The 14,405-nt window shown below is 43.4% G+C and overlaps 2 protein-coding genes and 1 non-coding gene across 3 annotated transcripts in view; 2 read left to right on the top strand and 1 right to left on the bottom strand.

The window, feature by feature from the left end:
* Window positions 1-377: 377 nt before the first annotated feature.
* LOC106580467 (ran-specific GTPase-activating protein) lies at window positions 378-6,330 on the top strand. The gene is made up of 6 exons (XM_014161570.2): window positions 378-556; window positions 2,522-2,658; window positions 2,943-3,100; window positions 3,329-3,457; window positions 3,587-3,655; window positions 4,127-6,330. Exons 1-6 carry the CDS (start codon window positions 542-544, stop codon window positions 4,252-4,254), a joined length of 636 nt encoding a protein of 211 aa, XP_014017045.1. The 5' UTR covers window positions 378-541; the 3' UTR covers window positions 4,255-6,330.
* LOC123729367 (small nucleolar RNA SNORA77) lies at window positions 3,701-3,828 on the top strand. The gene has a single exon (XR_006761153.1). It is a non-coding gene; the product is annotated as a small nucleolar RNA SNORA77 (small nucleolar RNA).
* A 1,044-nt stretch (window positions 6,331-7,374) lies between the features above and the next one.
* The window catches only part of LOC106580465 (palmitoyltransferase ZDHHC8B), a 100,722-nt gene continuing 93,691 nt past the window's right edge, over window positions 7,375-14,405 (bottom strand). Inside the window, exons 9-11 of the mRNA XM_014161567.2 lie at window positions 13,805-13,911; window positions 11,883-13,159; window positions 7,375-11,023 (exon numbers count right to left, since the gene is read on the bottom strand). Of these exons, the coding sequence (XP_014017042.1) occupies window positions 10,867-11,023; window positions 11,883-13,159; window positions 13,805-13,911 (1,541 nt within the window). The 3' untranslated portion in view covers window positions 7,375-10,866. The remainder of the gene's footprint in view (window positions 11,024-11,882; window positions 13,160-13,804; window positions 13,912-14,405) is intronic.

Here is a 14,405-nt window from a genome sequence, read left to right as displayed (position 1 = left end):
GTGCTTGGCTCGGCCCACCTCCTTGCTTGCTCTGCCCACTAAGATTTATTTGCTCCCATTGGAAACGACAGGCTCTGGTCTATCTTGGGTTAGTTATAAAAACTCTTTGGTAGCAATGTATCAGGTTGTTACTTTTGTTGATATTTTAGCTAGCTACGTATTTATCCAACGTTTCAAACACACATGCCAGTTTTGAAGATATGTAGCAACCTTTCACATAGTTATGAAATGCGTAGAGTAGACTTTGAAGTGCACTGCAAGCAAATAACCATATTTAATAAAGAAAACAATAATACACCGAGTGTAAACATGTTCGTAATTATTGTATTTGGTAAAGAGCATTTTATACGTTTAAAAATTATTTTATGGCTCAATGTAAAGCCCTTTAAAATAGTGTCGAAAGTGGAGGGGTGCCGGGATGGGGAAAACGCGAGTAGGACATTTCGGCGCGCGAAATATACAGCAGGAAGAGAGGAACGGCGAGTTTTTGGTTTTGAATCAATCAAACTAAATTCCATAATCTACAAACATCTATATTAATATGGCAGATCCGAAGGTGAGGTTATGAGTTTTTAACATATCTATGTGTCGTGCATTTAATTAAATGTACATTTTATTTCAATTGTAATGTTTTGGTTGGCATTCTCAAAGTTTTATGTTGCTAGGGTTGTACCCAGGAAGATAAAAATGCCGGGTAGGGATGCTGATTTTTTTTTTGTTTTTTTAACAACCTTGTTAAACATCAATATTGGGGATACAAAGTGTAAATCGGCCTCAAAACAACATTTTCCAGATAATGGTCAATCAGTTATGCTTTTTGTTGTATGTGTCAAAAGTGGCAACTCAATAGTTTTGCCGCCCTTCTTTATACCTGGTCCAAAGCTAGCTAACGTTAACTAGCTAGCCTAAGGCAAGCTAGCCAGCCATATAGCTAGCTAACAAGTGTATATACTCGTGCCGCCACTACTTTCAAATGTATTATTTAAACCTAATATGTATTTGTCTACGATATCACTTGGATATCACAATATTTGGCGTTGGTAAGAGTTGTCTAATGTTACCCCTACTGTACAGTAATTGCTACTGTTAGCCAGCCAGTTGGCAACAGAAGCCAGTTCCTCAGACAATACAATAGCTACAGTAGTTAGATAGTATATCGCTTTATTCATTGTGTCCTAAGTTTACACTGTTTGCATTGATTTAACAGAGCTAGGTAAATGCAGTTACCCACTGTGTCATTTACACAATAGCCAAACCTTTGTTTCATCTCTAGCTAGCTAACCTACTACTGTACTAGCTGGTCTAGTGCTTTCTCAGTGGCCTAGCAAACGTTAGCTAGCTAGCTGGCTGGCTAACTCCAGGCCGAAAGAAACTAGCGTTAACTTTATCAGTACTTGTTTATCCATTTAGTTAAGTAGCTAGCTATGATGACAACACTGACATGCTATCTAAGTTATGACAGTTATATAATAAAAGCGGATAACTTCATTAACGCAAAAAAAGACAATGATTGATTGAAGCAGGTGGACAATCACAAACGTAACATTTCTGTTAACGTTACCTAGGTAACTAACGTTAACGTACTGTAAGTAGCTAACGTTACTGTTTGTACATGAGAGGTAGCCAAATGTGCAGTCCGTTACCAAAACACTAGCTTGACAAGCATGCAAGCCAACTACTGTTAGCAAGCTGCAGTACTGCCGTAGGATTTATTTATTAGCTGCCTGAACCAAATGTATAAAATGGGCCCATGTTGCTCCATGTTTTGGAGTACTACTGTAATGTCTAGCTACAGTAGCTAGCAACATCCCATAGTCTTATATGGATCCATGTTGTTAGCTAAGTTGAAGCTAGCCGTTACATTACACTCGAAAACATGGAGCCACACGTGTCCCTTTAATACATTTGGTTCAGGCAGCTAGTAAATAAATCCTATGGCAGAAGCTAAGCTTTCTAGGTGTCATGCTGATATATTGTCAGATTCGTTTTTTAGTAGCTGACTGCAAATTTGGCTAGATCACATGTAACTACTTAAGTTACTAACTAGCTAAAGTTTATTGTCCAGGAAACAAAAACATTGTCCATCTGCTTCACCTTTCTTCCTCTTGTAAGGAGTGTTTGTCTGAGTATTATCTCTGATTATGTAATGTTAGGCCACATTACAAGTTATGTAGTAAGTGTGAGATCATATGGATTCGCAAGGCCTTTTGTAAAGTCAACCAGCAGCAGAGGTGCTTGGCTCAGCACCAGTGACACTAAGTTTAGTTGCCACAGCAAATTGCACACAAAGGATGACCTCCAAAGCCTGATCTCTCAAATCCCTCTATTCACATCCCTCTGCAGTTAGTTGGTGGAGCCTACTGTTTTTACAGTCTGAAACACTGACTTGTAAAGTACATTTCACTAACTTGAAGTGAGATGACAAGCCCACTCAATCTTTTGAAGAGGATTTTTACTCTCAATTGGTCAATTTGAATGCCAAATGCTGTCCTTAACATGTTTTCCTTTTTTTTTTATATAGGAAACACCAGAAGAGCAGGAGACTTCAACAGAAAATGCAGAAGAATCAAACCACGATCCCCATTATGAGCCCATCGTGTCTCTTCCAGAGCAGGATGTGAAGACGCTAGAGGAGGACGAGGAGGAACTGTTCAAAATGTAAGCTGATGCTGAAAGATTTCGCTTTGAATAGCCTAACTCATTGAGCTATACACAATTTGTAATTCATTTATGGCTGAATCCTAACATCAAATTGGTAAATTCATCACATTTTTCCTTAGTCGTGCACTGTCAAATGGAGACTAAGTGAACTGTTAACCTAAGTAGAAGTTAGGATTTGTCTCAAGTGTAATAATGCAACTATCCAGCCCTCTGTCACCCAAGTATTGTTACTGATTCCCTCCAAAGCCTCAGTATTTTACCCATATTCTCTCTCCCCTCAGGCGGGCGAAGCTCTACCGCTTTGCCTCTGAGAATGACCCACCAGAGTGGAAGGAGCGCGGCACAGGCGACGTCAAGCTCCTGAAACACAAAGAGAAGGGCACCATCCGCCTATTGATGAGGCGAGACCGGACCTTAAAGATCTGTGCCAATCACAACAGTGAGTCATGGAACACTTCCTGTCTAAGGCAGTAGCATTTATCACTGCAGTGCTGTCTTGTGTCGAACATAAACCTGTCCATTAACCCATGCATTGATGTTGCCGTTCCACTGAATTGTTATTTTGAGTATGAGATGATGGTGAGGTATAAGCAAAACAAGTCATTGTATAGATATGTGATTCTATGGGTCAGGGGCCTAAATCCTTTTCATCTTTCTGCTCTTCCAGTTTTCCCTGTGATGGAGCTGAAGCCCAACGCCGGCAGCGACAGGGCCTGGGTATGGAACACACTCGCCGACTTCGCTGATGAGCATCCCAAACCTGAACTCCTGGCAATCCGTTTCCTCAATGCAGAAAGTGAGTGTGACAACACGTCTATTTCCGTCACTGCATTTAGCTTTTTACAATTCAGTCGACTTCCCATGTAAAAAGTGTGATCTGTCAATGTGTGGATGGGGTTTAAAATAATTATTCTGTCCTTTTCAGATGCTCAGAAATTTAAGGTGAAGTTCGATGAATGCAAGGAGGAAGTCCGAAAATCTCAAGATGGATCAGGTTTGTGTACAATTTATTTTTTATCACATTTTTCATAACCGGTATGCAGACAATACTCTGTTCTCTGCCGCTCACTCCAGCCTGGAACTTTTTATGTCTGCTAAATTAACATGGAGAATTCAACAACTCGCTGGCCTACTATTAGGCTTGTGTTGGTATGTTCTGCCACACTTACAATTGTTCTCGCTGCAGTGTTAATTACAAAGAACCACCATGGTTCATAAGGTCACATGTTAATCACTACCCAGTTTAGATGAATCTTATGTATCAGTGGAACGAAAAAGATGTGTGAAACACTCAAGATGGAATACTCTGTCATTCAAATGGTGGACATCCCCAATGCCCCAAAACAAGCTCTTAGATGAAGACACTGTTGATGTAGTTTGGAGCCTCATCTTGGCCAACCTGTTTGCTCAGTCATTGGGCCACCATGACACATCACAGTTAATATCATCTTTCTGTTCTCTGCAGGAGAAAACACTGACAGTGCAAACAAAGTGGCAGAGAAACTGGAGGAACTATCTGTAAAAGACAAGACCAAGACAGAGGAAAAGAGGGAGGAGGGAAAGGAGAAAGCGGCAGCAGAAGAGAAGAAATGAAACCAAGAACTTGCTTTATTGATCTTCAACTTGTCATTTTCTACAATAGACTCTAAAGAAACTGAATTTGGACACTTGCATATTGATTTATTTAGTTTTTTTTAATGATTTGTTTACTTCGAGATCACAAGACCTTGGTGCCGCAAAAAAATTATCCATTCATTAAAATGTGCCCCTCCCCACCCGCCCTCTGCTTTTTCCGTCATGGAAAACCAAGTTGTCTGTTCTGCGCATCTGTCACTCATACTCATTTCAGACAGAAGATGTGGTGTATTACCTGTTTTTTTTTAAAAAACAGCCCCTTTATTTACTACTTTCAAACTGAGAGGGATGGGGAGTGTTAAACCATGGGGGCTGTTTGCATTACAAATTAGGGAGGTATTAAACAATGGATGTGTTTTAATGAATTTACCTACAAAAAAAAACAGCACCACGGGGTGGATTCGATTATGCTTGCCTGGGGGGCACTGGTCTATGGCACGTAACGTGAACGGGCAAAAGCGGTGAGGGAGGAGCGCCCTTCTCAAATATAACAGTAATCTGTGCTGTTTAGTCATGTTGTCAACAAGGCAGCATGGCGCATCGTCCAGAAACATATTTTTCCATAAAATGTTAGTTTTCAAATTAGATTTCATTGGGAAGGAAGATAAGTAATCACTTTTGCATGTGAACACAGAATCCTACTCATTATACCACGTGCTTAATTACGTCACTTGTTTTGAGCCGGCTTTCACTTCGTGCAAAACACACCTACTCCCTGATTCACACAGACCCGATACCTGTATTTTGGTTACAGCAGGGTTTCCAAAATTCTGTCCTCAGGACCCCAAGGGGTGCATGTTTTTGCCCTAGCGCTACACAGCTGATTCAAATCAACTAATCATCGAGCTTTGAATTAGCTGTGTAGTGTTAGGGCAAAAAACAATGTACACCCTTTGGTTCTTGAGGACAGAGTTTGGGAAATGCAGTAGTCATGACTAGGTCTTTAGGTGGCTTTTAATTTGCCATGTTTTTATACCCTACCCCTTAAAGATATACCAAAAAGCAGGTCGTGGTACGTTGGTGGAATCTTTGTATATGAAAGCGGTATCAGTGTCAATTTACCATGTGAAATGAGGCTTGTGATATTGGTAATTCCCACATTGGGTAAGTCTTTTGTTATTCTGAAGCAAAGTTAGTTCATATGGAACAGGACTGCTTGTTAGCGCCACAAGTATGGAAAATGGGCAGAAAGTACATGTGAGGAGCAGTAATGTCTTTGGCGCGAATCTCAATATGGAGGCTTCCTCTTTGTATCCTCTCCTTTGTCTTTACTGATCTTAATACAGGCAGGAATTTGCCTTCACCTGTCCACTTAGTTCAGGGATTGGCAACTCCAGCCCTTGGGAGCCAAATTGGTGTCACACTTTTGCCCAGGAAACACACTTGACTCAATCAACTAATCATGATCTTCTGTTTAGAATGCAATTCATTTAATCAGCTGTGTTCGCTACAGATTGGGGAAAAGTGTGACCGCTCCAGCCTCTGAGGACTGGAGTTGGCCATCCCAGGTGTAGGAGAGGAAATTAGGAAGACACTTTGGACCATTGAGACGCAGCCGTAGCTTGGTAAAATCAGGTGTACTCTGGGAACTGTAGTCTGCTGCTCGCTCAGAGGTCCTACTGCAGATTCTCATTCGCATAATTCAGAAAGGTGTTTTTGATTTAGTTTCATTTTGTTGTTGAAGACTGATCACACCTAGTCAAAATGAAAGACAACGGGTTATCAGAATTAAGCGTAGGCTACAGTATGTTCTGGCTCAGGTCTCCTTCCCGGTGGCTCAAGTTTGTTTTTAGGCCGTACTACATTCCCTCAAAGTGAAACTAAAGCATGTAGACAATGTATAGTGGAAGAGTGTATTGATGCGGTATTAGGTGTGCTCACCATCCTAACCTGTCCCCACTAACTGCGTTGACCCTGCATCGAAGTGCCAGTGCATCTGTAAATACATGTACATGGATGGAATGTTGCTTTTCATTTGCACTCAAATGGTTTAAGATGTTTCCTCCACCTTCCAATAAAAGCTCTCAAAGACCATTTTGTCTGTCTTTGCTATTTTATGTGGAGTGAGGAATAGGGAGGGCTGTGACGGTCATGGATTTTTGAATGATGGTTATTGGTCAGCCAAATGACCGTGGTCACTGAATTTTTAGTAAAATCTGGACATTTTCTCCTGTCCTCGACTCCTGCCTGCATGTGCTGCTGCAGGGGGCATTGCCTAGGCAACCAAAGACTTGTTTGCTACAACACCTTGCTTGTTTCAGCAAAGAGCAACAAAGTTGTCACGTTGTAGAGTCCATTACAGCAGAAACGAACTGAACCGCACAAATGGCCGGCTGTCCCGTCTTCAGTAAACTCTTCGTTCCACACAATTTTTTAAACAGCTATGACAGTTGTTTTATTTTCATGACGGTCTTCATCCATAACTGTTGGTTATGTGGTTATACGGTAATTGTACCAGCCCTAGTGAGGAATTCCTATGCGCATCAGTCAGTTTGGTATGGAAAGTCAATGCTGTCTGCCTTGCAAGATGGTCTGGATTAAAATGTTTATACACACATCCAGTAAGATACTAACACTTTCATCTTGGCCATGTATTGTTATAATCTCCATCCGGCACAGCCAGAAGAGGACTGGCCACCCCTCAGAGCCTGGTTCCTCTCTAGGTTTCTTCCTAGGTTCCTGCCTTTCTTAGGGAGATTTTCCTAACCACTGTGCTACATCTGCATTGCTTGATGTTTGGGGTTTTAGACTGGGTTTCTGTACAGCACTTTGTGACATCGGCTGATGTAAAAAGGGCTTTATAAATACATTTGGTTGATTACTTTTTTGGGGTAATTGATGCTTATTCACCAACCTTTTAAGTGATGTAACTGTGATGTGGTGCCAAGTGAAATGCATTCCACCAGATATAACTGAAATCTCATTGAACAAATAGAAACATTTCGATCTGTGTCACTGAAATGTTCAACGTCAATCTAGTGAATGCATAGGCTTGACAAACATTTCTTTATTCTAATTCTGTCATCAAGTGGCATATTTCCTTTCAACAAAAATAATTAATAATGTACATTAACAGTATTTCCAATACACTGTCTACATTTATTTTTCTATTCATATAACAAATGTTACAAAATACTACATCTGATTATGATAAGCAAGACACAGCAACAGGTATTCTGCAATAGTTCATATTGTTCAGGTGAGGTGACTTGGGACTCGAATCAAACTTCAGTGTTACGGATTGAATCGAGCCCTTGGTTAAATATCCATCAGACAGCAAAAAACAAAAGTGGCAGTAATCTAAAGGAAGAATAACAACAATCACTTTTGTCATATGTGTATCTGTGCTTGAAGGGGAAGATTCAAGTATGTATCAACAATGTTGGGTCGGTCACCTGCAAGGAACACAGGTGAATTTGAGTTAAATATGAGACAAGTGACCCAATACTGTACATTCAGCTGAAAATAGTATGGCATATTAACCTAACTAGCTCCCTTTGCCATGTTTAATATAATACAATTAGGGTCTGCTATGGGGTTGGACCAGTTATCAATGTGTGTTGTCATATTTTAAGCTTATGGTCTGCAATTGAACCGATAAGATGGAGAAATGGAATGGTATGTGCCACAAATAACAGGCTAAAAAAACAATACATGGCAAGGGGTATTCTCTTCTCTACAATCTCCAATGTGAGGGTCACATCTTTCTGTGTACTCTGATAAATGTATATGTTCCCAATATATACATCTATTATACGATATCTACAATTATGGTACTTTCAGTTAAAGTGAGTATCACAATGAATAGGTACAATAAGTAAAAAAAAGTGTCTACTATCCATAAGTGGGACCATTCAGCTATAAGCATGATTAGAATTATTGGTGGCATTTCATAGGTGGAGGTCCCACAGTGCAACCTGGTTACCCGTCATATCAGATTTCTTTGTGCAGTAAACATCATTGTTCTCTTGAAAAGGCCACAATGGTCATTTAATGGATGCAGTGTGTAGTTGCAAACAAATAGGGTCCTTTACATCCATGTAAATTCTGTCTTCAACGCTTAGAACGTGCAAATGACCAGGTGACATTTCTCACCTCAAATGTTCAGAGCCTTTTACAAACAAGAAAAGTTACAAAACAGAGGGAAACTTTCAAGCTACATTTAATCAGTGTTTCTTTTAAGAAAAAAAAAATAGATGTACCGATCAAACTATATCTTCTTTTCATTAGTGAACAACAAAAAAACAACAGTCCCATAGTTTTATCTTTGACTTTCCTCATGTCTTGTAATGAATTAAAGTTTGCTGTGCCAGACAGCTGCTGAAAGTGGATGGATTTCAGGAGTATCCAGAGCTTTAAACAGGATCAGGGTTAGTAGCCACCTTTGGTACTTTTTATCCCAACTTTTTAAAATGACATCCGCTAAATATAACTTTACATTGCTTCATCACAGTTTAATCAATAACATTTTTTACACTGTAGCATACAACAAACTAGCATACCCCCTTCCCTATATCGGTTATGGTACTTATTCATTAATTCACTTAGGTTATAAATTATCAACAAAATCCACTCAAAATGCAAACATCCATTCCAAGCTTGAGTATCTGTATAAAAAGCAAGATGTATCAAACATTTTCGAAAGGTTGTAAATAATAAAAATAAATCTATAAAAAAACGACTAAATAACAATGGGTGACAGGTTTTCATGTTGTAACACAGGTGAAGACTTTTTCCACTCTTGATATGAATCATATCAAAACAATTATACATGGCTTTAACATAACTTATTATGGGTAGACCTATTTTACTAAAAATACTAAGTCACAAAAGTAATAAATTGCCTTTCAGATGTTTTGGCGGTGCATGGCTGACTGGCTAGCTGGTGGGAATTGTCCTGAATATGGGGAGGACCGTTTTGTTGGGGTATTCAGGATAGATCACAGATAACAGCCACCTCTGTGACACTCAGTAGCAGAGGCTTTTGTGTATCTTCTTAGCACTGGTCTGTGTCGGGGGTCACTAACATGACATTGAAATCAGTAGATAGGATGTAGCTTATGGTATACTTAAGCAATAAGGCACGAGGGGATGTGGTATATGGCCAATATACCATGGCTAAGGGCTGTTCATGCTCACAACGCGGAGCGCCTGGATACAGCCCTTAGCCGTGGTATATTGGCCGTATACCACAAACCCGAGGTGTCTTTTTGCTATTATAAACTGGCTATCAACGTAATTAGAACAGTAAAAATAAATGTTTTGTCATACCTGTGCTATTGGGTGTGATATACTACGACTTTCAGCCAATCAGCATTCAGGGCTCGACCCCCCAGTTTATAAAGGGAAATAAATACGGGAGCTCAGATAGAGTTGAGATGAATATGCTCCTGTACTGTAAGCCCTAAAACACCACCTCAAAACTCAGAGGATAAATGGAGAGTTGGAGAAATTCAAGACCTGTTGTATTGCCATTTAACAGTTTGATATCCATTCAGCCCATCTTGTGACGGTATTAGAACTGTATTAAAGATTGCATTGATCTAACAATGACTGGTGCGTTGTGATCTTTTCTCTGTGCTGCTCAGTAATGGCCAACATGTTGTTGATGGACAAGACAGACACGGTCAGCACCTTGAAAGCACCTTGAATTCATAAGAGGTATGTGTATGCTTGAATCCAATGGATTGACGCTGTATGCTTGAATCAAATGGAGGGACGCTGTATGCTTGAATCAAATGGAGTGATGTTGTATGCTTGAATCAAATGGAGGGACGCTGTATGCTTGAATCCAATGGAGGGACGCTGTATGCTTGAATCCAATGGAGTGATGCTGTATGCTTGAATCCAATGGAGTGATGCTGTATGCTTGAATCCAATGGAGTGATGCTGTATGCTTGAATCCAATGGAGTGATGCTGTATGCTTGAATCCAATGGAGTGATGCTGTATGCTTGAATCTAATGGACTGTTACTGTGTGCTTGAATCAAATGGATTGGTGCTGTATGCATGACTTATTGGGTTAGAGGTGGCTCGCCATACCATTGCTATTTCAGAGAATGTGACTGAACAGACATGTGGCATCATCTGTATGTGTAAGGGGTGTCTGTGTGTTAACCTCTCGTGGCCTGGGTGGGTAGTTAGTGAGTGTGATCATACAGAACAGCACCTAGACCGCAACTGAGATGCTGTAAACGACAAATGTAAGATCTCATTCAGACTGTCCACTGATGACCAACGCAACAAGCCACAAAATTCAACAAAACACTCAGTAAGAACATCAGCCCTCTTTAGGTTGAAGTTTCTCTTTTCACATCAAACACACACTTATCACGGTGCACTCCTCCAGTACAGACACAGAGACCAAGGGCTAGGCCCGGAAAGAGGTCCGCCAATAATTCCCAAGTAGGACATGCTATGCGTCCCTGATTGGTCAATATCGAATAAAAAAAAGATCAAAGGAAGAAGAGAACCCTCTCTGTGTAGCACAGTTGTTGTTGTCATTGGATGTGGAGGCCATGAGAATGCTGCCTCTTCCCTCAAGGTTTGGCGCCCTGGGCCCCAGCCCTTTCACACAGATATCTCATAGGTTGTGCCACCCACCCCAGTCACCTTTTTGACATTACTGTGGCGGCTAGGGCTGAGAGTGGTGCCCTGGGCACTGGAGCGGTTGGGCCCTAGATGGCAGTCTGTTTGCCCATTCACTTTACTTTGCATCATGGCCTCTCTGAATGGGGAGAAAAAAAACAAGAGGGCATAGTTATTTGAAGTGAGAACTAACTTAGCTTTAGATATACATGCACATGCAGTATAAACACAGATTACATGGAAAGATAATTCAGTTCTCATACCAGAAAATATGTGTATTGTTCTCACATGCATGTTCTGGTGGTGTTAGTAGTTGGTCTTGTGTGGCTGGTCCCAAGAGCATGCAGTATGTAAATGACCATGACACTAGTTAGAGGAGTAATGAAACACATGCCAGTGTACCTGCTGGTGCTAGCATAAATTACCATGAGTGGTGTATTCATGACCCAGAAATCGGAATGACATTTTATGAAATAAAGGGTAAAACCACAGTGTGTTGTCCGTGATAATCTAGGTTTGTACGGAGTTTCTGTAGGTGCTAAAACATGCAGAGAGATGTAGATGTTGATATTCCCAGATGGAAGTGAGTGACAGGAGGGAGATAAGCATGCAAACAGAAGGAAATGATAGTGGGGTAATGCAACTTTATTCATCATGACAGACAACTTAGAAAAATACAAAAGTTTTTTTCTTCCTATGAAAGCAAAACATTAAAATCCAGTGACAAACACCATGCACAGTACTTAATTGGATAAAAGGGTATAATATTGAAGGAAACTGTATGTATACAGATGCTACATGTTAACACCTAGCCTAAGCTCTCTCAGGCTCACTACTCATCCTGTGTGGGGGACTAGAGCCCATCCACCGCTGGTTTCTAACCAGTCAGCCAGCAGGGCTTCAGGGCTTCCTGTGGGGGGTGAGTTCTGTTCCCTCCCCAGCACCTCAGCTCATTTCATGCACCCCAGGAGACGTTAGGGGTATGTTAGGATTCGTACCTTGGGCCACCCAGGCGGGATGAGTCTGTTCTCTCCAGGGCGTGGATGAAGGAGAGTTTCTTGTGGGTGTAGGAGGGGGATTGGGGCATGGCAGGGGAGTGGTGGGGCGGGGAGCGGCAGGGGGGCTCAGGGACCCTGCCTCCCTGCATGCTGCTGTCAGTGTGCAGGGAGCTGGAGGAAGTCCTGGGGGCACTTGCCAGAGAGGAGCCACCAGAGGAGCGCAGCACGGGGGTCCGAGGCCCGTAGCTCACCACCCCCATCACGTTGTCCCTAGAGCCTCCGTAGGCTGGAGGCGTGGGGCCTCTGGAGCTAGGGTCCCGGGGACTATCCGGGTAGCAGGCGCTGGGAGGCAGGCCGTACCCTCCAGAGCTGTCGAACATGCCTGAGTCCTGAGCCTGGGCATAGGACTGAGCCTGGGAGCACCCCCCATGGTGCAGCAGCTGCAGCTTCTCCCTCTCCTCCATCTCCTTACGCTCCTGGATGGAGGCCATGATGGTTTTGGAAAGGTTGTCGTAGCGCACCGGGGACAGGTCCCGGTCCTGGGGGGACTGCCTGCCCCTGCTCATCCCCATCCCCCTGGAGCCCAACGCCGGGGACAGATCCCGGTCCTGGGGGGACTGCCTGCCCTTGCTCATCCCCATCCCCCTGGAGCCCAACGCCGGAGACAGATCCCGGTCCTGGGGGGACTGCCTGCCCTTGCTCATCCCCATACCCCTGGAGCCCAACACTGGGGACAGATCCCGGTCCTGGGGGGACTGCCTGCCCCTGCTCATCCCCATCCCCCTGGAGCCCAACACCGGGCTGAAGCTGGGGGGGACCTGCTGCCTCTGGATCTGAGGTTCAGGCCGCCGCACGTGGCACATTTTGGTTGGCAGGTAGGGTGAGTGCGAGCCCATAGAGGGCATGCCGGGGTGGGCCATGCACTCGGCTGCGGTGGCTGGGGAAATGCTGGGGTTGAGCAGGCTGTCGTAGGAGAGGCTGCTGTTGCGGTTGGACAGTGGGGAGAAGACGCTCTTGTAGGGGGTGGAGGTGACTGTCTCAGGCTGGAGGACAGGCAGCTGGCCCTTGTCCCTGCGCTGGTGGGCCTGCTTCAGGCTGAGGGAGCTGGAGTTGATGGGGTAGGAGTCCAGTTGCAGTGGGGAGGACTGGAAGGAGCGGTGGAGAGGGGCGTTGCGATAGTCAGGCAGGTCCAGGTTGGGCTCTGAGCGGTAGTCGACATGGCAACGGCCCTCCTCCAAGATGGCTGACGCCTTACGGTGGTCATCTGGCATTACAATCTGACAAGACAAAACAACACAGAAGTAGTGAGAAATATGGACTATTATTTTGACTAGCCATACTATAATGACATTTTTGTTTTACCCCCTTTTTCTCCCCAATTTCAATTTTGTCTCATCGCTGCTACTCCCCAACGGGCTCAGGAGGTGAAAGTCGAGTCAATGCGTCCTCTGAAACATGACCCGCCAAACCGCGCATCCTAACATCCACTCGCTTAACCCGGAAGCCAGACGTACCAATGTGTCAGAACACCGTTTAACTGACAACCGAGGTCAGCCTGCAGGCACCCGGCCCGCCGCAAGGAGTCGCTAGAGTGCGATGAGCCAAGTAAATCCCCCCGGCCAAACCTTCCCCTAACCCGGACGTCGCTGGGCCAATTGTGCGCCACCCTATGGGACTCCCGATCACGTCCGGTTGTGATACAGCCCGGGCTCGAACCCGGGTCTGTAGTGACGCCTCTAGCACTGCGATGCAGTGCCTTAGACCGGTGCGCCACTCGGGAGGCCGTAATGAGAAAAGTTTTATAAAAAATTGAAACAGCTGTTCATTTATATGCAGTCACACTCGCAACTGTGCAGGAATACAGTAAAATATTGGGTAAGCCTGTTTGCAATTACTATTAGAATTTAGTCATTTAGTCTGACCTTCTCTCCTGCCGCATGGTAATGGACTTTAGGGATGGTGCCGAACGAGGGCCGGTACTTGTACATGGCCGGGGTGGAGGGATGGGTCTTGCCGGACAGGGAACTATCTGGAAGTGGAAGACAGAGAACAATGTTACTGTGAGAGACAGACTATTATCTGGTGTAAGGATGTAAGCATCCATTTTATGGTGTGTTAGAATTGATAGTGCTGTCATCATCAGAGCCTTTCATGGCTCATTATGTTGTTGTCTTCACCTCAAGCTAAAAAAGAAAAGCAAACTGAGAAAATAAGATTCAAAAGCTAACATATAAAGACAATCATAAGAAATTCTCCTTGCATTGAAATCTTTGCTTTGACTTTTTCAGCACAACAGACACTGGACATGTCCTAGCAATGTTGTTAGGTAAATCTTGTGGTGCTGTATTGATTTTGTCATTTCAAATAATGCAGTAACATAAAACACCACCAAGTGGCAGTAGAGATGGAAAAAACAGTCAGGAAGGAGCTCCAGACATAATGCACCATGACACAATAGATAAGGAATGGAGGTGGGGGCCACAAAAAATCTGAACTCATCCTGAGGGGCCACAGTGGCTTGCG

The sequence above is a fragment of the Salmo salar genome, chromosome ssa20 (assembly GCF_905237065.1).
Source record: "Salmo salar chromosome ssa20, Ssal_v3.1, whole genome shotgun sequence".
In the NCBI taxonomy this organism is placed as follows: Eukaryota; Metazoa; Chordata; class Actinopteri; order Salmoniformes; family Salmonidae; genus Salmo; species Salmo salar.
The sequence above is the reverse complement of the archived record's forward strand: the minus strand, read 5'-3'. Positions and strand labels throughout refer to the sequence as shown.

Excerpts from the sequence above, each read along its gene's own strand:
- LOC106580467 (XM_014161570.2), top strand. Across the intron at positions 3,458-3,586 it reads CCGTTTCCTCAATGCAGAAA|ATGCTCAGAAATTTAAGGTG; the intron begins GTGAGTGTGACA and ends TGTCCTTTTCAG. Across the intron at positions 3,656-4,126 it reads AAAATCTCAAGATGGATCAG|GAGAAAACACTGACAGTGCA; the intron begins GTTTGTGTACAA and ends TGTTCTCTGCAG.